This window comes from Ursus arctos, unplaced genomic scaffold, assembly GCF_023065955.2.
Source record: "Ursus arctos isolate Adak ecotype North America unplaced genomic scaffold, UrsArc2.0 scaffold_33, whole genome shotgun sequence".
NCBI classification, from domain to species: domain Eukaryota; kingdom Metazoa; phylum Chordata; class Mammalia; order Carnivora; family Ursidae; genus Ursus; species Ursus arctos.
This window is the reverse complement of record NW_026623019.1, coordinates 24,524,040-24,548,156: the sequence shown is the minus strand read 5'-3', so window position 1 is coordinate 24,548,156 and position 24,117 is coordinate 24,524,040. Positions and strand designations below refer to the sequence as shown.

General features: G+C 45.6%; 1 protein-coding gene across 1 annotated transcript; it reads left to right on the top strand.

The window, feature by feature from the left end:
* The first annotated feature begins 72 nt into the window (after window positions 1–72).
* ISCA1 (iron-sulfur cluster assembly 1) lies at window positions 73–12,567 on the top strand. Its single transcript, XM_026518742.4, has 4 exons — window positions 73–270; window positions 6,371–6,424; window positions 9,413–9,518; window positions 10,850–12,567. The coding sequence occupies exons 1-4, from the start codon at window positions 190–192 to the stop codon at window positions 10,996–10,998; spliced, it is 390 nt and encodes a 129-aa protein (XP_026374527.1). The 5' UTR covers window positions 73–189; the 3' UTR covers window positions 10,999–12,567.
* Window positions 12,568–24,117: the final 11,550 nt, after the last annotated feature.

Here is a 24,117-nt window from a genome sequence, read left to right as displayed (position 1 = left end):
GGCGCCCCGCCCTCCGCTCGTCACTCACGCGGCCCGCCCAATGGCGGCGGTGGGGGCGGGCCCGCGCGGGGCGGGGCCTGGGGCGCCGTGCGCCGGAGCCTGTGGCGTCAATGCGGCCGCCGTGTCCATGGAGAGAGGCTGAGGTGGCCGAGCTCCGGCCCGAGGCACCGGGGCTCCGGGACCGCGACGATGTCGGCTTCTTTAGTCCGGGCCACTGTCCGGGCTGTGAGCAAGAGGAAGCTGCAGCCCACCCGGGCCGCCCTCACCCTGGTGAGTGGCCGGAGCGCGCGGTCGGACGGATGACACTGGTTCACCTCCGCCCTCGTGAGGAGGTCACGGCGGCAGGGCGCCGGGCCCGCTCTGTGGCCGCCGCGTCGCGCCCTGCCTTCCTCGTCCGGGCTGGGGAGATAAACAAGCCCGGGCGGGGCTGCTCCGCGGGAGCCGGGCGCCCCGGGAACTACGTTTCCCAGCAGGCCGTGGGCGGCTGCATGCGGGGGGGGGGGGTAGTGGGGGGCGGCGGGGGCGGCCCGCTGCGAGCCCGGGGGCGCGACTGTGCTTGGGTCGCGGGCCTTTCAGAGCTCGGCGTGCGGGAAGCTGGGGGAGGGAACCGGGACCCCTGCCCTCGAGGTGCGCGAGGAGGGCGGAAGCTCGCCGGGGGACGACGGAGCGAGCGCGGCCTCAACAAAGCCCACCGCTCACTGAGATCAAGGCTGTAACGCACAAAGGGTTCCTTCCTGGGGTCGGGTAGGGGAAGCTTTTTGAAACACCCTCTGCTCCTCCAGCGTGCCTCGGCCGTGGTCGGCTCGCACAAAGGACAAAGAAGGATAAAAATTTCTGCCCTGAGTGAGCGTTGGGCGTTTTCTGGGTGAAAGGTCGAACAGACTGGGAGGGCACCAGAGAGTCCATACCGCAGATGCTCACCGCGGGATTTACCACGCAGACGGGATCCGGGTTGCACTGTGCAGTTGTTTTGGGTTTTTTTGTTTTTTTAACTGAAGGAAAACTCACATAACATAAAATTAACCACTTTAAAATGTACCATTCAGTGGCGTTTAGTATATTCACAATGTTGTGCAACCATCATCTCTATCTAGTTCTAAAACATCTCACCCCAAGAAAACTCAGTATCCGTTAGACAGCCACTTCTGTTTGCCATTTTGAAAGAGTTGGATTTCATAGGAAAGCTTACGAATCAGTCCCATTTCACTCTTGGTTAAGGAGAAGCCTTGGTGCAAGCATTCAGCACCTAGAGAGTAGGAAGTAGAGTGAGTCACGGATTCCATTCAAGCTAATGGTATAAAAAAGCCTGTTGTCAGAAAATCAGTTGTAGCAAAATAGAAGAAAGTTGTGATCAGGTGGGAGAATTCATTTTTATAATGGATCAGTGTTTTCAGCCTGTGCAGAGGTTATCCTGATTATTCTGTATTACTGTTTTCTGTACCACCAAGCCTGTGTTCGTGTCTGGAAGATAACATCATCAGATCTTAGAATTCTCCAAGGTCTTGAAATCCCAAGAACTAAAGGACATGAGTCATACTTTGTGTCTTTCAGTCTCAATTTAAAAATATTCAGAACTGAAAAGAATTCTACCACTGGTAATGGTAGAGCCAGAAAGAGGAGGTACAGAGATGCTTTTTTGCCTTTTGTTTGTCCATCATTTAGCATATTACCTGCTTTTTCAAAATCTCTGAGTCATTCCCTTCCTCTCCATTCATTGTCATTCAGCTGACATTTAAGACCTCCTGTGTTTCAGGACAAGAAATGAATTGAGTTACACAGCCCCCACCCTCCAGGGACACAGTTGTGGGCCAGGCCTTTGCCACCCCTAGAATTACTAGGGATAATAACACAGCTCGCATTCTCAGACCTGCTCTCTATACACTTGCTCCTGCTTCATGACCTGTTAGCAGGCTAATTCTGCTAACAGAATTGTGTCAGTTCTTTATCTTGTCAATTCTTAGTTCACAAGTGCTCCATGTTGCCTTTGATCAAGTGTTCTGATCAACTTGACAAAGTCCATTGTCTGAATTTAGCCTGTTTAACTGTCTAGCTAACTTCAGAAGTTCCTTTCCCTGTAGCCTTAGCTGGTCCCAAAGAAAAAGCAGGTCCTCGATGCTTTTTCACCCACGGCCTGCATAGCAGGCTTGCAGTCAGTCATTTTAATCCTGGCATACGTTCCCTAGTCTCAGGACACTGTGGCATGCGTGAATTGCTGTCTGTTCTTAGTTTTTGAGCGTTTTTGCAAACATTGTAAATCCCAGCATCATTCTTCATGCTCAGAGAGAAGTTAATTCATTATGTGCAATGAGTGCTTTCAGACTTAACTTTCTAGTGGCACCTAGTTGAGAAGGACTAGGAAACAATATGTTACTTGAGCCCCAATAAGGAGCTGTTAATTCATTGAAGGACAAGTACCAGAAGTCCTTTGGAACAGTGACCAAGCAGTAATTTGTATATTTAGGCAGTTTAAGAAGTTTCTCCAGGAAACAATTGGAAGTAGCCTAAACATGTAACAATGAGACGTTAGTTAAATAAGAGTAGATCCAGTTGGTGAACTATTATGTAGTCACTGTAAATAATGATTTTTTTTTTAAGTTTGGGAGTCATAACTCTTCATTCTTTAACATACTATCTCTGTGTCAGTCATTTAATCTGTAATACTTAAATCACAGAATCGTAAGAATAAGGTGATGCATATAAACCATTAAACGCCTGGAAGGTACTCAGTAAATGGTTAATATGTTTATTACTATGTATTGCACGAGAAACATGTTAAACTGTTTAAAATGTAGGCTACAAAATATACACATACAGAGATGAATAGGAAAGGACAAAAGGGAAAACACCACAATGCCACCCATAGCTGTTAAAGAATGAGTTAAAATAAAATACTGTTCATTGGCTGCTTTTTATCTACCATCTTTTAAACACTAAAACACCACATTTATAATGAAATTAAAATAGGTTGTAGTTGTTGGGACATGTTTAGTGTACATAATCATGGAGTTAGCTTTGGTTTTAATTTTGTTTTCTTGAAGGGCAAAATATTAAAATTGGGGAAATACTTAAGGAAATACAGTGTTGAGGATGAAAAGCTTCTGATACAAAAACGGACTAAAAATCTTAAGTGCCTTTTGTCTTGTTCTGAGATCTACCTGTGAGTAGATTAAAAACCATCATTATATTTCATTTAGTTTCAGGAATATTAAACTTTAATTCATTGGCCAAATCTCAGGTGAATAAGTCATTAATTATATATACATTTCTTAGAAAAGTATAGGTGTCTTAGTTGTTTCGGGGGTGTGCATGGAAATTGGAAGGCTTCCGGGCCTGCAGCACGTTGTTTAGTTGTGAATTTTTCGGACTATTTGTCAGATTGAGTGTACTATTGTAGAGTTGCCAGAGCCTGCAAATAGATGTAGAGCCCAGTAGGCTCCTCAGCTTCTGCCTGGTCCTGAGATACAGAAAGTATTTTTGTATTTTTTGTAGCTAGCATTTTCTTTTCAAGTGTCACGTGTTCCGTTTTAGTCATTCTGAATTGTTCTGAAAATCAAATCCCTCACTTAGAAAATTATAAGATCTGTATCTTTCCCCTTAAATAAGTACTCAGCTGGGTTTCCATCATTAATAACACTCCTCCCAATGGAGTATGTTTGGTTTTGGCCCAAGACAGGAAAATTAAGAAAGACTCCTTTTGGTTCCTATAATGACAGTTCGCAGGCACACAGGCTGCTTTTCCCTTAACAGTATAGAGGTGTGGAGTCAACCACTTTGGGATAGGTGGACCATTCCGTGAATTGTTTTTATTTACTGTGTGTGTAAGTGTTTTCTACTAAGAATTGGGAAAAGAAGAAAACAACATTATTTTGTAAAATCAAATTCGGTAATTTAATAATCACAAGGTAAAAACACATGGGGCTGTTGACAGAGTAGTGTGTACACCCTGTCGTCTTTGTTTTGGTCATGCAGCAGTGAACCCTCCTCACCTTTGACTCCCCAGCATTACAGGGCAAGTTGTACTTGCAGTAAATACTTTCCCATGGTTGTGCCTTTTTTTTTTTTAACTTATCGGAAATCCTCTGCTCTTTGACAGTAATTAGATTAATTTCTTCAGGACTCAATGTGGGAAATAAGATCATGAGAATAACAGAAGCTAATTTTTACTGACAATTGTTTAGAAGGGTAAATGAGCATTTTTTAAACTTTTTTTTTCAGAAATATTCCTGTAACTATTTGCCGTTAATATGCTGAGATCTCAAAAGAAAAAAAAAAAACATAATTCTGCTCTTCTCCTCCTTCTTCCCATGGCATACTGTTCCCTGTTGTCCACTGTTGTCCCACTGGTTGGCTCCTGTTCTGTTAGAATCGTGGGAAAAGGCCTTTATAAACCACCTACTGGTGGTGATTTCTTTTTTTAACCTTTTTTTTTTTCCCCAGTTACACACAATAAGGATATATGTACACATCCGCCATATATTAATAATTGAAGTCAGGGTTTCACTAAACATTCATCTTTATTAAGTGTAATACACTGTTTTCTTTTCTAGTTTTTTTTTTTTTTTTAAGATTTTTATTTATTTATTTATTTGACAGAGAGAGAGAGAGAGAGCCAGCGAGAGAGGGAATACAAGCAGGGGGAGTGGGAGAGGAAGAAGCAGGCTCCCAGTGGAGGAGCCCGATGCGGGGCTCAATCCCAGAACGTCGGGATCACGTCCTGAGCCGAAGGCAGACGCCTAACGACTGAGCCACCCAGGCGCCCCTCTAGTTTGTTTTTTAAAAAATTAACTAGTGGCAGCCTTCTAAATTGGTTTCATGGCCTTTCTAAATTGGGTCCACACTCTGTTTCAACATCCTCATCTGGCCAAGCCCCCACCAGACAGGCCAGAAGAGCACACTTTGAAGCCATCCTCTCGGTCTGCTGCTTTAGCACAGGCTTGGGTTTTGGCTACAGTTACTTCCGAGTCATAGGTCATAATGTCCACTCTGGGATTCCACAAACCAATAAAATGCCAATAAAAAAAACTGGAGGACCAGCACAGCATTGCCAGCTAAGGAGCTAATAAAACAAAGTAGGAAGGACATGATCTCTTCATTAATACACTCATCATTGTAAAGTATCAGGTTTATATTGAGCTCTTTGTGCCTGGCACCGTTCTGAATGTAGTTCATGAGTTCATGTATTTAATCCTCACAAGAATCCCGAGGAGGAGGGTCTGTTCTCCCGGTTTAAGCCAAGTAACAGGCTTGGACACAGCTAGGAAGTAGGGCAGGAATGCCCTGGAACAGACTCCGTCCCCTGACAGCGCGGTGAAAAAGCAGATAGGATCCAAGAGTAGAAATTCAGTAGCTGTTGGAAAATTGCACTTCCCAAGAAAGTGGGATTGGTGATGCTGACCCATACACATACCCTGCGTTGTGGCATTTTCCTCATTTTGAGGACAAATGGGCTAGGTAATTAAACAGCATTGCTCCTGAAAAATTCCTCCCTGTGCTTGTTTCTGTAGTTGACTGGCTTAGTTCTGTTCATCCTGAGATGAATGTTGTTTTAAGCCTCATTTAGTAGCTGTGTGAACATGTGGGGGGACTGGCATGAGAGGCACCCTCAAGTTGATGCTGCTACGTTGTTTCCTCCATGCATTTTGATGGATTTGAAATAGATTTGGGGTAAGCCCAAAAAAAACCAAAAACAATAGAGTTAATAATCAAAAGGAAAAATGACTGAAGGTTGGCTCCCCCAGCGAGTACTTGATTGATTCATTGGCTGTTGAGTGCCTTCTTTGTGTCTGGAATTGTACTTGTTGCCGAGCATAGAGTAAGAGCACAAAACAGATGCTGCCTAGAAAACTCAGATTTGTGGTGTAAGTAGAGAGAACCAGAGAACTTAGGACAGGGAGCTGATCGTGACTGGGGGGAATAAGATTCAAAGAATCTTGGGGCGCCTGGGTGGCACAGCGGTTAAGCATCTGCCTTCGGCTCAGGGCGTGATCCCGGCGTTCTGGGATGGAGCCCCACATCAGGCTCCTCCGCTATGAGCCTGCTTCTTCCTCTCCCACTCCCCCTGCTGTGTTCCCTCTCTCGATGGCTGTCTCTCTCTCTGTCAAATAAATAAATAAAATCTTTAAAAAAAAAAAAAAAAGATTCAAAGAATCTTGCTAGAAGGTATTTAAAAAAAATGTTTTATGTTGAGGAGAGTTCATGTATTTGTATATAAAAGCCACAAGGTACTCCGACAAGAATGGAATATAAATTTGTCAGATGAATTTGCTAAAGATAGATTTGAGTCGTCTTAAAGACTAGGAAACGTGAACTCCAAGGCTTTAAAGAAAGCAGGTTTTGTAGCTAAAAACTTAATAACTTGTTCTTTTTTCAGACACCTTCAGCAGTAAACAAGATAAAACAGCTTCTTAAAGATAAGCCTGAACACGTAAGTAAAACCAATCAGATGAATAGTCAGTAAATAATTGAAGTTATATTTTCACAATGAATTTATCTTGTGATAAACTATGTTTTCGTTGGTTGGGGGTTTTTATTTAGGAGGTAAAAATGCACTCACGATTTTTAGAGATTCAAATAAAATATAACGGGGTATTCAGTGAAAAAGACCTCATTTTGTGACCCCAGACTCTGGGTTGTCTTCCATCCTTTTAAGAGGCTACCTCTGAAGTGTCCTAAGTGAGACAGTCTGTATGTTTTTATCTGCCTGCACTGGGGTTTCTCAGCCTCCGCACTATTGATGTTTTGGACCGGATAATTCTTTGTTGGGGGCGGACTGCACGATGTTTAGTAGTAGCGCTGGCCTCTGCGCACGAGATTCCGCTGGCACCGCCCCACTCCTCAGTTGTGACAACCAGTAATAATTCCCCGAGGGGAACTGCTGGCCTAGGTCATGCTTGTTATGTTTGTGTATCTCTTTCCGTACTTAGAGAAAAGCATTCCATACATGCTGTGGTTATGCTTTGCTTTTTGCCCCTAATAATACAGCTTGAAGTTCTTTACAGACATTACAGAAAGACCCACCTCATCCTTTTTTATGACTGCATATGTTAGTGTATTTTATTGAACAGGTTTTCTTTATTTAGCCAGTCCCCCATATTAAAGGTCTTTGGGGTTGTTTATATCTAGTGCTGACACAAATATCATTCAGCAAGTATTTGGTGTTTGTAGTGTGCCGGGCCCATTGTTCTAGAAGACCGGGCCTGTAAGCCTGGTTTAGTGCACTGATGTAGGCTGTCCTCCTAGACCGCAGAATTCTTGGGGAGGGGTGTGTACATCAACGTCATCACATTGCCTGTGGAATATTGTAAATTATAGCCAAGTACTAAACTATTAATACGTAGTAGTTCGACTATGGAGTGGTTTCTAGGTTCTGTTGTACGACCTACATTACAATGTGATGAAGTTCTGGCACATTGCTCCTAAGAATTATTAAATGCTAAAAGATATCGGTATGCCAACTCTGTTTGAATAGACTAATGAAAAGAGTATATACGCATCGACCAAATGAAACACTGGTTTAGCTGAGTGTAGCTGTGAGGGATGACAACGACATGAAAAGGATGGAGCAAACACTTCATTGGGTGTCATTGCTGGCACAAGCAGTCCCTTTTCCAAATTCCAAGTACCTAAAGCTGTATTTGCCTGTATTCTGTAAGTATCTGTGTTCATTCCTAGTAGTTGGACTTGCTCCTTGCTTTAGTCTTCCCGTTTATAATAGAGATGAAAGCTAAGTCAAGTCAGTACTTAGGACATGTGCTCCAAAATTTCAGCTAGACACTTTATTATTGATCATGCCGAATACGTGAAACGCCCTTACACGTTCTCTCAGCTCGCACTCTGAGAGTGAATAAAACCACAGTTCTGTCTCCTTGTTTTTAAGGACAGAAGAGAACTACTGTCAGAATGCTTCAGCTCGTCAAAACTCCCAGGCAGGGGCGCCTGGGTGGCACAGCGGTTAAGCGTCTGCCTTTGGCTCAGGGCGTGATCCCGGCGTTATGGGATCGAGTCCCACATCAGGCTCTTCTGCTATGAGCCTGCTTCTTCCTCTCCCACTCCCCCTGCTTGTGTTCACTCTCTCGCTGGCTGTCTCTATCTCTGTCGAATAAATAAATAAAATCTTTAAAAAAAAAAAAAAGATATGTTTAAAAAAAACAAAAAAAACAAAAAAAAAACTCCCAGGCAGCTTAGCATTCTAACTCCCACTCTCACCAGATGTCTTCCCACTCCTGTGGTTGCTTTTCTGAAGCAAGTACATGTAGCTGCTTTTAAGAAAATCAGGATCTGCTTGGGGAAATCATACTTTTTATGATGATACTTTTACTGTATACTTCAAAAAACCAGATAGGACCCAAGAGTAGAAGTTCGGTAGATATTGTTAGAAAATAGACATCGGTATTTTAAAAAAGTTCAGTTTCTGGTAACTTCCTAAACTTCTTAAGGTCTGTGTTGGCTGCAGTCTTTTGATTTGTGGTACTTGAGAATGTTTGCACAGTTCTGCCTTAGAATTAAGACCCTGTGTAGAGGCAGTATGATTGCCAGGGGAAGGCCTGTGTTGACCTCAGTGAACCTAACCATAGGGAAACTTCCTGAGACCATCTCATGCGATGAGGTGGAGCACAAATGTTTTTGAAGAAGTGAGAATTTGTAAGGAGTCATCTCTGCCATCAGATACTTTTCTTTTTCCTTAAAAAAAAAAAAAAGTGATTATTCACATTTAGAATTAAAACTCTTCCTTTAAGGGACACCTGGCTGGCTCAGTTGGTAGAACATGTAAGTCTTGATCTCAGGGTTGTGAGTTCAAGCACCCCAATGAGCAGAACTTACTTTAAAAAACAAAAACCTCTTCCTTTAAAAATGTTATGCCCAACCTAAATGGCTAATAGCAAGGGTTAAGTAGTTAACATGCATTGGTATAGTAGACTGCTAAGGCATTATATGCGAATGATAATTGTGAAAGTTATTCACATGGAAAGATGATGTCTTAAGTGACGAAAGCAAATCAGAGAATTAAGATTTATTCCTGCTCTAATAAAGCTTGTGTCATATAAGTATATATGACGAGGACTGGAAGAAAAAAGGAAAAAAAATAATGTTTTCTGTAGAGTGGTGATGACTATGGTTTTGGGGGAGTTTTTCCCCCTTTGTATTGTTTTGGGATTTTTGCATATAATTGTTTTTATTGTTTTAGGATCCACACTAGTGTTGCAGTGCCATTTGTTAAATAGCTAAATTTTTTAAATGCTTGTTCCCCCTTCCACTTACACTTCCTAAAGGGACATTTTATAGCAAGAAATCTAATCTGCTATTTCTCTTTAAGCTTATGAAGAAAGCAAATAATGTCAAATAGCCAGGGTTTTTATGAATGTTTAATACATACTACTTTAAAACTAAGTTTATATTTACACTGCTTTTTCAGGTAGGTCTGAAAGTTGGTGTCCGAACCAGGGGTTGTAATGGCCTTTCTTATACTCTAGAATATACAAAGACAAAAGGAGATTCTGATGAAGAAGTTGTTCAAGATGGTGAGTTTTAAGCATATATAGTGCTCGCTGTGAGGTAGGGTGGTTTGACAGACTTTCATATATCAAGTGATTTATACACAGCAGCTGAGTGAGAATGGTACCATATTGTTGCCCGTATTGCAGATGAAGAGACTGAGGCATGGAGAGGTGAAATAGCTTGCCTACGGTCACTCGTCACTCGGCTAGTTCAGTGGCCTGGTGAAAAGTTGAACCTAGTCAGGTTCACTCCAGAGGCTGTGCTCTTCTCATTTGTTTGTTTGTTTCAATTACAAAAGATAATCATTGTGTGCAGAAAGGTTTTAAAATGCTAAAACTTCAGACCAAACCATCCATTTTTGTGGGAAGCAGCAGTTTGACGTCTATACCAAATAAGTAATGTCATCTCATGCTTTCGAGGAATCTGTATTTTAAATTTTTATTAAAAATGTCAGTGTTTTAATTCTTTCTTGCCCCCTGCCCCTACCCAATAATCTGATAAAACCTATTTAAAACAGAATAATGCCACAGCCTTGGGGGAAGTTCAGCGTGCAGGGGTATTTCATTGGTGGCTCTGCGTCAGAGCCGTGCTCTTAGCCAGCTTGCAGGTTCCTACTGTTCATCCCATTAAACTGAAATTACTGATCGATAATGACACGTTTGTTAATATGTTGTTTTTTAAATCACTACATAAAATACCTTAAGTATTAAATTTTTCAGAAGATGAGCTCTAACAATTACATACAGTTTATAGTTGAGTAAGCACTCAGTTTCTTACAAGGAAGGAAGCTTTCTTAAACCGATTATATTTACGAAGATACCAGCCTCTCCCTGCATAATTCCAGGGAGTTACATTACTGCCAGTTTTCTGGCCCATGAGCAGAAGAACAAAATAGCCTCACAGGTCTTATGACCCCAGCCCGAGGTATCACAGTCCTGTATGTGTCTCGGCTTGCCAGTGTGTCATGTGTATGGATGTCAGTGCAGGCTTTTCACATATTATTGACTCTCTTTATAGAAGTCTCACTGAGAATACACATTTCCTTCATGTTGCAAATTAGAAAAACGGGTGCAGTATAGTGAAAAGCGAATTCTGGTTTTACATGGAATTGTGGAATACGCTTCCCTACCAGTGTCTAGCCTAGTAGCATTGTGTTTGACATAGATGATTGAGTGGAAAAGAAGGGAGACAGGGAACTGAGCACTAATCTCTTAGGGGAAATAATGAGACAGATTCAGAAGCTCCCTGTCTGACTTTGTCAGTGGTTACTATTTAAAAAGTTCACTTGTGCTTTGAATCAGCAGGTTCCATAGACCCGCAGGCTTTATGTGACACGTGTTTTCTTCTCCCCAAGGAGTCAGAGTGTTCATCGAAAAGAAAGCACAGCTAACACTTTTAGGAACAGAAATGGACTATGTTGAAGATAAATTATCCAGTGAGTTTGTTTTCAATAACCCAAACATCAAAGGAACGTGTGGCTGTGGAGAAAGCTTTAATATTTGACTACTCTGGCTGTAAGCTCCAGGAAAACTCATGGAAGTCCTAGGGCTTACTGAAGAAACCATGTGACTGTCACGTGCTTAAAGTTTATAATGTATGACTGCCTTACGAGGAAAATAAAATGATGCGTTTGAAAGTGAAGCCAGTGTGTTAGATTCCAGGAGCAGCGATATTTGTATTCTTTTTAGAGGGCAGAAAATGAGAAGCCATTGCTCTCTTTGGGTCATTTTCCTGATTTGTAAAGAAAAAAAAATCCTACCCTGCACTTAATTGTCTTGCATCCTTTCTGTTAGAACCAGTTTCATGAAAGCTGCCTACCCGGGAGGATTTCAGAAAACGTATTTTTAATACATGTGCACTCCATAGTTTGCTGTTGAGAGTGGCGCGAACGTGCATTTCCCGACCAGATTGATGGCTCGGAAAATTCAAAGGCAGAAGATCCTGACTGCGGGCTTGACGTGGAAGCGCACTGGTTTTTTACCCAAACTTGGCACGGCATTCCTACGTTTTTGTCCGCAGTTTCGTTATCAGATGCCTCATTTCCTTTCCTCTTTAGCAGCACCAGCCAGTAGAGGAAAGTATCGAACAAAGATGTCCTTGAACTGCAGTGCAGAACAGTTCTGCGCGATGGCATCCAGAGGTAAGAAATACTTCACCCACTACTTTGAGTCCATTTCTTTTGCCACCCAAAACGTCCCTTCAAAGGTGGAATCTCAAGCTGGCTTAGATCCTTTTGGTTGAAAGGTGTCCTAAAAGCCATCCAGCCCACTCCCTCGATTCTGTGCCTGGGGAAGCGACCCCCAGGGAAGCTGCAGGACGTTCGTCCACCCTCACACTGTGGGCCGTGTCGCGGCAGAGCTGGGACGACTCTCGCTCCCCTTCCGGGTCAGGGACATCAGCTCTGCAGTCTGAGGCGGTCAGGGAAGATCAGTGTGTGGTCTGGCTTATCTGGTTGGCGTTCTGATAAGATTTCTTTGTAATTTGATGAAGATCCTATTGAGTTTATTTTGAGTGAGCAGAATCTTATTTTAAAACCCACTTATGTGAATTACCATCTTGTTTCTTTAGAACTTTGAAACAGTGGTTTATGCGAGCAGAGAAGACATTTGTAGCAACCCGGAAATGTCCTTTCCGAATATAATAGTCATTTTGAAGCAGAACATGAGGGTCTTTTCTTACAATTCCTAATACGTGTACACTTTCTGGATCTCAAGTTCAATGACACATTCTTAACCTAACATTTTCATCACCAACTTTCCTCTGACAGCGTTCTGTCATTTGGTTACTGATTCTCCTGGGTTTGACATACTAAGTGTTCTATGAGATGACACATATGCTTTTTTTGAGAGCTGATTTTCATGAATGGAAGTAGTTGTCCCCTTTACGTCCGTTGTATTTCCTGAGTACCCGGCACAAAATGTGCCACCACCTGGAGCCGGAGCTGCATGTAAATGCTCGTGAGTCCGTATTGTTAATGTGATTGTCAATCCACTTATAATCTGTGCAATACTGAACGTATGTAGAGACTGACTTGTCAATAAAAAAGAACATGGCCTCTTTGTGATCATAAAATTGCCTTTTCTTTACAAGGAAGAAGGGTTTGGGAGTAGCTAGTCCAGCGACTAGTGAATAATGGCTGTCTTTCTTGAAGTCTCGTCGCTAACAGGAATTTTCTGCACCGGATTCTGTTGCATCATCTTCTTACTGCCTCGTTCTCCATGCAGCCCTTTGACAGAGCCATTTTGGATCGCCCTTGGCCCCAGAGACCTCAGCATTCCCTTTCTTCTTCAGCCTTGTCTTCTCCCTGCTTCGCTTCCTCCACCTTCTCGCACAGATTCCTTCTTACGTTCTCGTGTCATAATCGCTACCTGGAAGGCTGTTTCCAGATCTGTCATCCAGGCTTTATGTTTACCTTCAAAAAGCTTCTTAGCAGTTCACCTCAGGCATATTTGTAAGCACCTGCTCTCCGCCTGCCCTGAGGTTTCACAGTTGACTGGAGACCGTCCCCAACCTCAGAGATCTTAGAGTTGGCAAATGAGACACCAATGAAGAGAATACTGTAAGTGTTGTCATAGATAAAATTTATTGCGTACTTGCTGCATGCCAGGAGCTGTTTGAGTAGTTTCACAATAATCCAGTGAAGTACGTCTGACTCCTGTCATTTCGTAGATGAGAAATTAAAGCACAACATGAGTAAAATGGTTGACCTAAGTAACACAGTCAGTGGCCGGGTCAGAGCGACCGTCCACACCATCTGGCACCAGGCTGTGCTCGTAGCAGTTGGGCCGTGCTACGTGTTCTAGAACCAAGATGGGCGCACTTTCTAAGAAGTTATCTTAGAGGTTGTGACACTTAGGCCAAGTTTTAAAAGCCCTAAGAGATTAGGGGAAGAGGGAAGAGAATGGACAAAACTAAAGAGGATTGAAAACGTGCAGGAAGCTAAGCACTCCGAAGAATGTGAGGGATAGAAGGGGCAATAGGACAGAGAACGTTGGGGCTTTCCCTGGCTTCTGTACAGGCAGGGAGCCCCTCTGAGCCTTTACAAGGGGGCTGTCAAAACCTCTGCCTTCAGAAGTGTCCAGCTGGCTGCCCTGTGGAGTGTGGAGAAAGCTGGTCGGGGAGGAGGACAGGAGGAGGTACTGCAGAAGCCCAAGCAGGACCTGAGGGAGAGACCGGCGTGAGGCTTTGGAGGTGCCGTCGGCAAGACGCCGTGGAACAGACCGAGCTCAGCAGGGCCGTGGTGTTGTGGTCCTTGGCTAATCACACAAGCAACACTTCACTGGTGGTTGTGTTTTTTTAGTCTCTTGCACAATATTGAAAGGTTTTTGAAGACAGGAGCTTTATCATTTGTTTGGTATTCATTTAACACCAGGCATGTTGTCATTATTTTTGACAAAAAGACTGTCCAACATCCATGTCCTGTTTCCTCATTTAGCCAAGCTCCACTTGAAACCCTGGGCGCCCTCTGAGAGGTCACTTCATAGTGCCCCCATGTGACACGGAGGACGTCAGCTGCTGTGGTGGGAGCTTCATAGATGGTTTTTAGTTAGAAGAGCACTAAACTGTCCTAGGAAGGATTTCAGGAGACGGAGGCTGCGGTGCTCCTGTGCTACCTGCAGTCTCTGCCCTCTGCCTCTGTCCTACAAGAACGATTGTCTCTTTGGCAAAGAGGGAAGTAGGGAGGCGGTTGGAAAAAATTCATCAGGAAATACCTTTAAAAAACAGCCTTTCTTGTCTTGTTTTGATGCCTGAGAGACCAGGAAATGCAAAAGTCTGTGATGTTAAGCTGCTTGGTCATTCCCAGGCCATCGACCAGCTGTGAGACCCGTGGAGCCTGCAGAGCTCTTTACAGGTGTCCAGTTAGTGCCTCGGCGCAGACGTGACCTGGGCCACGAGAGCACATCAACTCAAGGGTGAATACACACGTAACCAGCCTGATGCTGGGGTTCAGTTCGGCAGTTGCTGAGATGCCAGCACGCAAAGCTGTAGGTCTGGGGGGAGAGACACATGGATTTGAGTCATGGGCTCTGTCATTTTGTAGCCTTTTGACCTGGTGCCCCTTCTGGAGAACAGTCTCAGGATTTGGGGAAGTTTGATGAGCTAACTGCACATAAACAGCATCCGCCGTAGAGTTGACACGCGGTGTGTTGTAGTTCTAGTCCCTTATACCCGTGGTTATCAGTCAAAGCGAGAGTTTCAGAAGAGCGTTTCCATACAGTTAGGGAGTTACTACCCCGTATTAAAATCTGGGGGAGATTTCCTTATTTCTTTACATGACCACAATAACTTGTTTGAAAAGAACTACAAATATAATCATGCAGAGAAATTGTATTATTTTGTAGCTGATTATCTGTTAAGAGAATTCCCATGTCGGGGGCCTAAGTGGCACAGTTGGGTAAGTGTCTGCCTTCAGGATAAAGAAAGGGGGGGTAATCAGAAGGGGGAATGAGAAGGAGGGACTATGAGAAACAAACTGAGGGCCTCAGAGGGGAGGGGGGTGGGGAAATGGGATAGACCGGTGATGGGTAGTAAGGAGGGCACGTATTGCATGGTGCACTGGGTGTTATACGCAACTAATGAATCATTGAACTTTACATCAGAAACCAGGGAAGTACTGTATGGTGACTAACATAATATAATAAAAAATCATTAAAAAAAAAAAAGTGTCCGCCTTCAGCTCACCTCATGATCCCGGGGTCCAGGGATCGAGCCCCAAGTCGGGCTCTCTGTTCAGTGGGAAGCCTGCTTCTCCCTCTGCCTCTGCTGCTCCCCCTGCTTGTGCATGCTCCCCTGCCCCCTTAAATAAAATCTTAAAAAAAAAAAATTCCCATGTAAAGGGATGCTGAAGTAGCAGAGATGCAAGGAGTAGTAGCTGGAGGGGATGGAGGGGGGTGGGGTCCACACCAGACTTAAGATGGAGAGCCAGGCTGGGGGTCTACGTACCCTCTCTCTCTGCAATGTGGAACCCATGTTGGGGGTTGAGTCACAGTGGCATGTGTGATGTCAACTGCCTCCCTTGCTGTCCACCAAAACCTTCAGTAAAGGCTAGGGTTCTCATGAATGGCATAGAACGTAGCCTTCCCCATGGCAAGGGCTCTCCCAGTGATAGTCCCCCAACGTAAAACTCCCCTGTCTTTGGTAGCCCTAGTGGATTGCATCATGGATTTACTTCCCTGAACGAGTAACTCCCAACTGTTCACTATCAAGTACACATTTAGGGGCGCCTGGCTGGCTCAGTCAGAAGAGCATGCGACACTTGATCTCAGGGTCGTGAGTTCGAGCCCCATGTTGGGTGTAGAGATTACTAAAAGAATAAACTTCACGTATTTACTGTTCTCCATAGAGTCCAGGTCTTCAAGCAGTCCTCAAGCTTCAAAATGTAAATAAATCTGAGGATCTTGTTAATAGTGCAGACCGGATCCCAAAGGTCTAGGGGGACCTGGGGTTCTGCACGTTGAGCCAAGTTCCAGGTAAAGGCCATTGTGGTGCTTTGCAGACCACCTTCGAGCAGCAAGGTTTTACACTATCTCCAGAAGTACCTGGTGGTATTAAGTGGTAATTTGCACCTGTATTTTTTTTTTTTTTTAACCAACTACCCACCATGGTGTTCAGGGATTCTGATCAGCATGAGATGTGGCTAGTGGATTGCCACCCTTGAGGTGACAGGACCTCCCGGACTGCTTACCTCCCAGTTTTAACTCTAAGCACTGTCTGATTCCTTTCAGTATTGTGAAATACTAAATGTCTTGAGGATGTCCAGCTGCATTTCCACTTAGTAGCTTCCTTGGTGGCTGGATCCCCAGCTCAGTCCCCACTCCGTTACCCAGCACAACCAGGCGACCTGGAGAGCCCCTAGTCCTTTTGACCCTAATACTCTGGAACCAGAGTCTTCTCAGACCAAGTTTGACATCTCAGGAAGGGGAAATCTTGCACGGCCCTTCTGTTCTCTGAGCAGCCACATAAGGTGGCACAGGGCCTTGCCTTTCCTCAGGAGATGTGTTTTGTGGTAAAATGCACATAACCAAATTTACCATTTAAACCACTTTCAAGGGTGCAGTTCAGTGGCCCTAAGTACCTTCACATTGCTGCACAGTCGTCACCATCCATCTCTAGAACTTTCTCACCTTCCCAAACGGAAACTCTGTACCGATTAAACACTAGCTGTTCGTTCCTCCCCGCTGCCAGTGCCTGGTAACCACCATTCTGCTTCCTGTCTCTGGACTTGTCCACTCTAGGCACCTCAGCCCTGCAGTCATACAGCATTTGTCCTTTTGTGTCTGGTCAGGGCATACATTTTTAATCTTACCAGCAGGAGACCTGGCCGAAACAGTTACTGTTGCTCTTTAACCCGCACTGATGGAGTCCTCAGTTATTCGGCTGTGAGACTTTCCGTTGGTGATGTGTCTGCTGATGGTTATTTATGAACAATTGAGGGCAGTTTAAGAAAAGCATCAAACAGGATAAAAAGCATCAAAAGACTGTGCACTCGACTGACCCAGACGAAATACTTCATGAGGACTCTGGGGAGCAACATCAGGCAAAACGAAGTGAAGTATATAGCACGACCCTCACTCATGTCCGGGAACAAAGCCTAGCGACGTCATCAGTGCTACAGCAGATCCTCTCTTCCTCATTTTCAGTGCAGCCCTAATCCACTTCCGGCTGGACCATGTGGGCAGACGTAGGAAGCAGTCTGTCTCCGAGTAACTGCCTCGATTTCTCTTCTGCATCTTGTCCATATCTATAGAAGGAAAAACTTGACAACTCAGCTACTTAATGTTCACCTTTTAGAATAAAATGCCCATCCTCCCCATTCCACCCATTACCCTCATGCAGGAAGGTAATCCCCTGACCCTTTGTGTCATGCAGCTGTTTATGTGACCTTGAGGAGGTCCATATGTCACAATGCACACTCACCAACACTTAGCATTGGCATTGCCAGATGCCAGGGTAGCCCGGGAGGTACCAGATGAATGAGACCCAGCCCTGCTCCCAGACACGCAGGTTCGTGAACAAGATGGCCACATAAACAATTATAAAGCAAATGGTAAGTGCTGCGACTGACCCACTCCTAGGGCAATGAGAGAAGGGAGAGGAAAATTCGGCCAGCTTTGGGCGTGGCTAGGAGAGGAAGGGTGACGTGGGAGGCGGAGAGAGACAGGAGAGGCTGACACTGAGAGATGAGGTGGTAGCTGGGTTCATGTCTACAGATCAGGGTTGGGAAACTGACCTCCTTCCAGCAGGTCACAGGAAGCTGGACCCAGCTGGTCATGACAGCCTCACCAGTCCCCCTTCCCTTGGGGACTTCACTTAGCAGCCTTGCCCTCTTTCTAGATTTCTGTGCCTTCTTTCCCCACCATGTTCCCTCTGACCCATAGCCCTGACTTGGCTCTACTCTCACTACGCCCGTCCCCACATCCAGCCCTGAGAGCGTATGGCTTCAGTAGAGATGGAGATCAAAAAATGGTAGAGAGCTTCCTTTCCCGGTTCCAGAACCAGCATATGCAGACAAGCTGTTTCCCTTGGGCCCAAACTGAATGGTGGAAATAAATGAATGCATCAAACTGGCTTCCATGCAAAGCTGCCAGGTGTCACATCCTCCCCCTGCCCAAGCAGGCCTGGCAGCCCAATGCCACCGAGCAGATATCGTTCGCTGGGGGCCATCCACAGAGCTCAGAGGACAGTCAGCATTGGTCCATGGCAATTCCTTTGGACGGAATTGCACTGTTCGAATCCATCTCACCACCTCCTACCCCAGCTGCTACCCACCCAGGGTTTTTTCTTCCTTCTTCCCTTCCATACATGGCTACCTTACATTTCAGGTGCTAGGAGCACCCATAAGCACACCGTGGTGGTGGGGACGCCAGACAAAACTAAGGCTGGTGACCCAGCAAGAGCTTCTGGACTGGCCTGGGATCCTGCTCGGTACATGAATGAGCCAGTTCCCCGGAGAACAGGTGGGGAAGTAAGCCCCAGTGCGGCTGTGCAACCTGTCTCTGGTATCAGAGGAAGTGGAGTAGAAATGGCTGTAGGTGTGGAGGTGGGTGGGCACGGTTGGCATTGCCCATGGGAATCCCCAAGGACATCTGTTCCTCCTCTAGGTTGCTGAGCAGAACAGTGCCCCTCTTCTCTGGTTCCTGTCTGTGGGAATCTGGCTCCTTTTGGGATTCTGTCCTATAGGTCAAGTGCTGCCGCCCCCACCAGGCAAACCAGAATCAAGCAGAGATGCTCCCTGGAGCCTACATCAGGTACTGATGCCCGTTGTTAAAAACACTGGCATCCTCCGTTGTCCTCTCCTGAGGCCCCTGAGCTGCCCCCATGTCCCCCGCCGTGAGAGCCTGTGACACGGCAAACTGAACCGCCCATGTCACCAGAAGATGTTCCTTACCGCTCTCGTTCTCCCAGGCTCAGGGAGGATGGCGGCTGGCTCATTCGGAGAGGGCTCCAAGGAATGCCCCTGTGCGCCCGCAGATCTGTGCTGGCTTGTTTTAGGCTGACTTTCTGTGTGTTCAGGCTGGCTTACCCCCACGGCTCCAGCCACTCCGTCAGCAGGTGTTTATGGAGCCCTTGCTATCATGGTGCCTTGTGTTTTGGGGGACACAAAGATGTCCCCCTCAGAGGTGACCCTGCAGGAAGAGGGGAGGTGGGAGGAGGAGAAAGGGCGTAGGAGCAGCAGCTGATGAAGCCGCTAGCCCTTAGGAGAACAAGTCCCGGGAGCCAGGCCTCCTTACAGGCCCTCCGCAGGAGTTAGCGCTCCGAATCCTCCCGCAGCTCTGGGGAGCCGACACCATACTTCCCGGCCCGTTCTACGCGTGTGTACCCTAGTGCTGAGCTCAAGGCTAGCCAGAAAGGCCTTGATTCTCTTAGCCACCGTGCTCAGCTGGGGAAGGTAAGACCAGTACAACTAAACAAGATGGAGAACAAATGCCACTGAGGAGACGCAGAGCCACTGTCAAGGAGGCTCGGAGGAGCAGGGGAGGACTACACGAGAGAAGAGAGGTGGGCTGCTGCTGAGAGGAGAAGGGCCCTGGGGCCTCCGTCCAGGGAGAACGGATAAACAGGCACAGACATGGCAGAGTGAGGGCCGTGGGTGCCACGTGCATGGGTGCCACGTGCGTGGGCGCTGTCAGAAGATCCACCCGCGGGAGTAGAGCTGCTGGACTGGGGAGTGGTGGGGACACGGGTTCCTATGGCTGCTGGCTGGGCCGGAAAGGCCCGATTGCCAGGTGAATGCGCTTGCATGCTGCGGGCCGCTGAGGGTTCTGAGCGAGAGTGAGTCTGGATCAGAATTCTCTTTTAGGAATGGTTGACCCACAGTGGCTTACAGAAAATAAGACGTTGGAACGCAGGCTTTCTAGGGCACGGAAACTGTTCTGTGTGATGTGTGATGGCAGATTCGTGTCCTGATACGTGCGCCAGAACTCACAGGATGTACAACACGAAGTCAACCCCAGTGTAGACTAAGGACTTGAGTTAATAGTAATATCGGTCCAGGGTGCCTGGGAGGTTCGGTCAGTTAAGCATCCGACTTGATTTCAGCTCGGGTCGTGATCTCGGGGTTGTGAGATGGAGCCCCGCATCGGCCTCCAAGCTCAGCAGGGAGTCTGCTTGAGAGTCTCTCTCCCTCTCCCTCTACCCTCCCCCTGCTCTCGCTCACTTACTCTCTCTAATAAATAAATCTTTTAAAAAATAATGATATTCTGGGTGGCTCAGTCGTTAAGCATCTGCCTTCGGCTCAGGGCGTGATCCTGGCGTTATGGGATCGAGCCCCACATCAGGCTCCTCCATTGGAAGCCTGCTTCTTCCTCTCCCACTCCCCCTCGTGTTCCCTCTCTCGCTGGCTGTCTCTCTCTGTCAAATAAATAAATAAAAAATCTTTAAAAAAATAATAATAATATTGGTCCATCAGTTACCATAAATGCATCACACTAAATCGGGGTGTTAATAGGGGAAGCTGTGTTTATGATGGTGGGGAAATGTGAATACTTTTCAAATAATTTTCTGTAAACCTGAAACTGTTCTTTAAAGAAACGAAGTCTGTTAATTATTCAGAAGGGTTTTTTTTTTTAAGATTTATTTATGAAGGGAGAACCACAGGGAGAGGGACAAGCAGGCTCCGTGCTCAGTGCCAAGCCTGATGTGGGACTTGATCTCATGATCCTGAAATCATGACCTGAGCCAAAACCAAGAGTCAGATGCTTAACAGACTGAGCTGCCCAGGCACCCCTCAAAAGTCTTTTTTTAAGAGCTTTTAAAAAAATTTTTAATTCCAGTATAGTTAACATACAGCGTTATATTAGTTTCAGGTGTACGATATAGTGATTCAATAGAAAAGATGTCTTTTATTAGCAAAATAATCAGATGGTCCCATTCCTAAGAAACTCAGGTTTTCAAAAATTGCATTTTGAAAGCAATTATTTCAAAGGAAGGATTGAGAGTTTCATTCATTTTTCCTACCAACATTTAAATAATAAAGGTCATTTTTTAAAAAATTTTATTTAAGTAATCCCTACACCCAATGTGGGGCTTGAACTCACAACCCTGAGATCAAGAGTCACACGCTCTTCCCACTGAGCCTACCAGTGGCCCCTGTAAAGGTCATCGTGAATAGCTGGCTGTGTACAGCCATGAAATCCCCACATCAGAAAGCACTCTGGCCTTTGCGTCTGTATCTGCTCAAGACTAAGAAGCTCTCTGAGCACATCAGGCACACGCAGCAGGGTCGTGCGTGCGGGCTTCCACGGTGCACGCTCCGAGCCAATGTTCTCACCTTATGCCCCTGCCATGTGTTGGTAGACAAGGCCACTCCACCGGCACCGGCAGGCAGATTCCAGGCTGAGGAATCCGGGGAAGTCCTCCAGGAAAGCCCAGTAGGCATTTTGATGAGAAAATCATGCAAGAGCTAACAAAGTCCGGATGAATCCTTGGGTCCCTGTGGGCTCTCACCTGCTTCCCAAGGGCTCCTCTTCTCACTTAGACCAGCATCCCCAAAGTGTGGAACCCTGTAATCTCTCCAGTGGGCCACAGGCATCTGGAGGTTTCAGAGGAAAAAGCAATGACACAGTAGCAGTCACATGTCTTGAACTGGAGATGTAAGATCGTCGTGACTTCACAAAAACCTTGTTTTGTTCTCCACAACCATTCCATATTTAAATGTTGAGCATTTTCCATAAGGAGAGCATTAACCAGATTGTCTTAAGGACGTTCAGTTGGCAGAGTTCATCCTGGCTTACTTGCGTATCAAGTTTGGGTATCAAGTTTGCAATATATTTTTTAAGATTTTATTTATTTATTTGAGAGAGAGCATAAGCAGGGGAGCAGCAGAGAGGCAGGGAGCCCAATGTGGGGCTCGATCCCAGGACCAGAGATCATGACCTGAGCTGAAGGCAGACGCTCAACTGACTGAGCCACCCAGGCACCCCTCAAATTTGCAATCTCTATTATTGCTATTGAGTTATATTTTATTCCATTTCACTGTTTAAAAAAGGGCCCCAAAAGTGTTCACTGAAGCATAAAATAGTGATGGAAACTGTATTTTATATCCTACAGATCAGAAAAATCTTTCAAGTACCTAAGGTAACTGTGAGTCCAGAATGATGTAGAACATCAGGGTTTATTGGGTCAAGCAAATCTGCAGGTAGGATATTCCACAGAGTAGTTGAACATTAAATAGGAGATGCGGCTGGATCTTGGCGTCATGAGTTCGAGCCCCACGGTGGGTGTAGAGCTTTCTTAGAAACTGAATAGGGGGTGCCACAGTGAATATCTGCTTGCCCGGGTCTTCCCCAGCAAAGTTACAAAACCTGGTCAGAGGGTACCACCAAAGCTTTTGAGTTCTTCAACAGTAAAGCGTGGTGACGATAAGACACTTTTCCAGAAGAAGTACAAAAAATTGCTTTCCAGGACAAAATGATTCATTGCTGAACACAGAGTAAAGACAAAAATGTATTTGAAAGCTTTACTTACTGAAGCAGATAGGTACATGTTCCGTTATAAACCTGTCTACACTGGGGCGCCTGGGTGGCGCAGTCGTTAAGCATCTGCCTTCGGCTCAGGGCGTGATCCCGGCATTATGGGATCGAGCCCCGCATCAGGCTCCTCCTCTGGGAGCCTGCTTCTTCCTCTCCCACTCTCCCTGCTTGTGTTCCCTCTCTCGCTGGCTGTCTCTAACTCTGTCAAATAAATAAATAAAATCTTTAAAAAAAAAAAAAACCTGTCTACAGAGTTACTCACGTACGTTATGCTCCATGAGAAACGAAATGAGCTAGTGGCCAAATAGTTTCATCAAAGATCTTATTTTTTAGAGATTTTTAAAAAATTTTTAAATTAATTATTTTTTAAATTAATTTATTTGAGAGAGGGAGAGAATGTGTATGGGGGGAGGGTCAGAGGGAGAGGGAGAGAATCTCAAGCAGACAGTTGAGCACAGAGCCCGACGCAGGGCTCGATCTCACGACCCTGAAATCATGATCTGGGCCAAAACCAAAAGTCAGATGCTTAACCAACAGAGCCACCCAGACGCCCCTTTAGAGATTTTTTAAATTTCATTTTGTCAGTTTATTTATTTAGGTAATCTCTATACCCAACATGGGGCTCGAACTCACAACCCCGAGAGCAAGTGTCACATGCTCTTCCCACTGAGCCAGCCAGGCACCCACCACTATTGTACAACGATTAATAATCTACAACATGACAAAAGCGTTTCCAGATGCAGACATGAGCTGGTCTACAGCTGTTGATGTATGTGCCGTATGTAAACGTGAGGAAGGAAGCCATAATGATGCTTTGTTCTGTGTCCCTGAACCTGCAGGGAAAAGTCATTGAAAGGGTGGGTTGTAGACAGAAATAGATGCCCAGGTGTCCTACTGCAGGAGCTGTGGAGGGAGCAGTGGAGGAGGGCTATCGCTCCAGAAATGAAGGACCTGTCTCCGCCCACCCACATACCATCTCACTCCCGGGGAACTACTTCTTGGTCATGATGCTGTTTGGACAGATACTGTGAACACGGCACACAATGAAGTTATGGTTACCGCATGTCCACCCTGCCCTCTAAAGAAATGGGGACAGAGGGCGACCACTGATGAATGTTAAGATGATGGATTGAAACCTCCAGGGGTGCCTGGGTGGCTGCCTTCAGCTCATGATCCCAGGGTTCTGGGATCGAGCCCCACGTCAGACTCACTGATCAGTGGGAAGCCTGCTTCTCCCTCTCCTTCTGCCCCTGCTCATGTGTGCTCTCTCTCGTGTGCTCTCTCTCTCAAATAAATAAATAAAATCTAAAAAAGGAATGAAATTTCATGCCTCGACTTTAGAATAAAACTGCAATACAAGGATGTCTGTTAAAAAGACATCGCACAGGGGCGCCTGGGTGGCTCAGTTGTTAAGCGTCTGCCTTCGGCTCGGGGCGTGATCCCAGAGTCCTGGGATCGAGCCCCACATCAGGCTCCTCTGCTGGGAGCCTGCTTCTTCCTCTCCCACTCCCCCTGCTTGTGTTCCCTCTCCCGCTGGCTGTCTCTCTCTCTCTGTCAAATAAATAAATAAAATCTTTAAAAAAAAAAAAAAGACATCACACAAAGATCAGATCTGGAGAGATGCTAACATCGGTAACATTTTGGAAATCGG

Excerpts from the sequence above, each read along its gene's own strand:
- ISCA1 (XM_026518742.4), top strand. The coding sequence starts at position 190 with ATGTCGGCTTCTTTAGTCCGGGCCACTGTCCGGGCTGTGAGCAAGAGG. Across the intron at positions 271-6,370 it reads CCCGGGCCGCCCTCACCCTG|ACACCTTCAGCAGTAAACAA; the intron begins GTGAGTGGCCGG and ends TTCTTTTTTCAG. Across the intron at positions 9,519-10,849 it reads TGAAGAAGTTGTTCAAGATG|GAGTCAGAGTGTTCATCGAA; the intron begins GTGAGTTTTAAG and ends CTTCTCCCCAAG.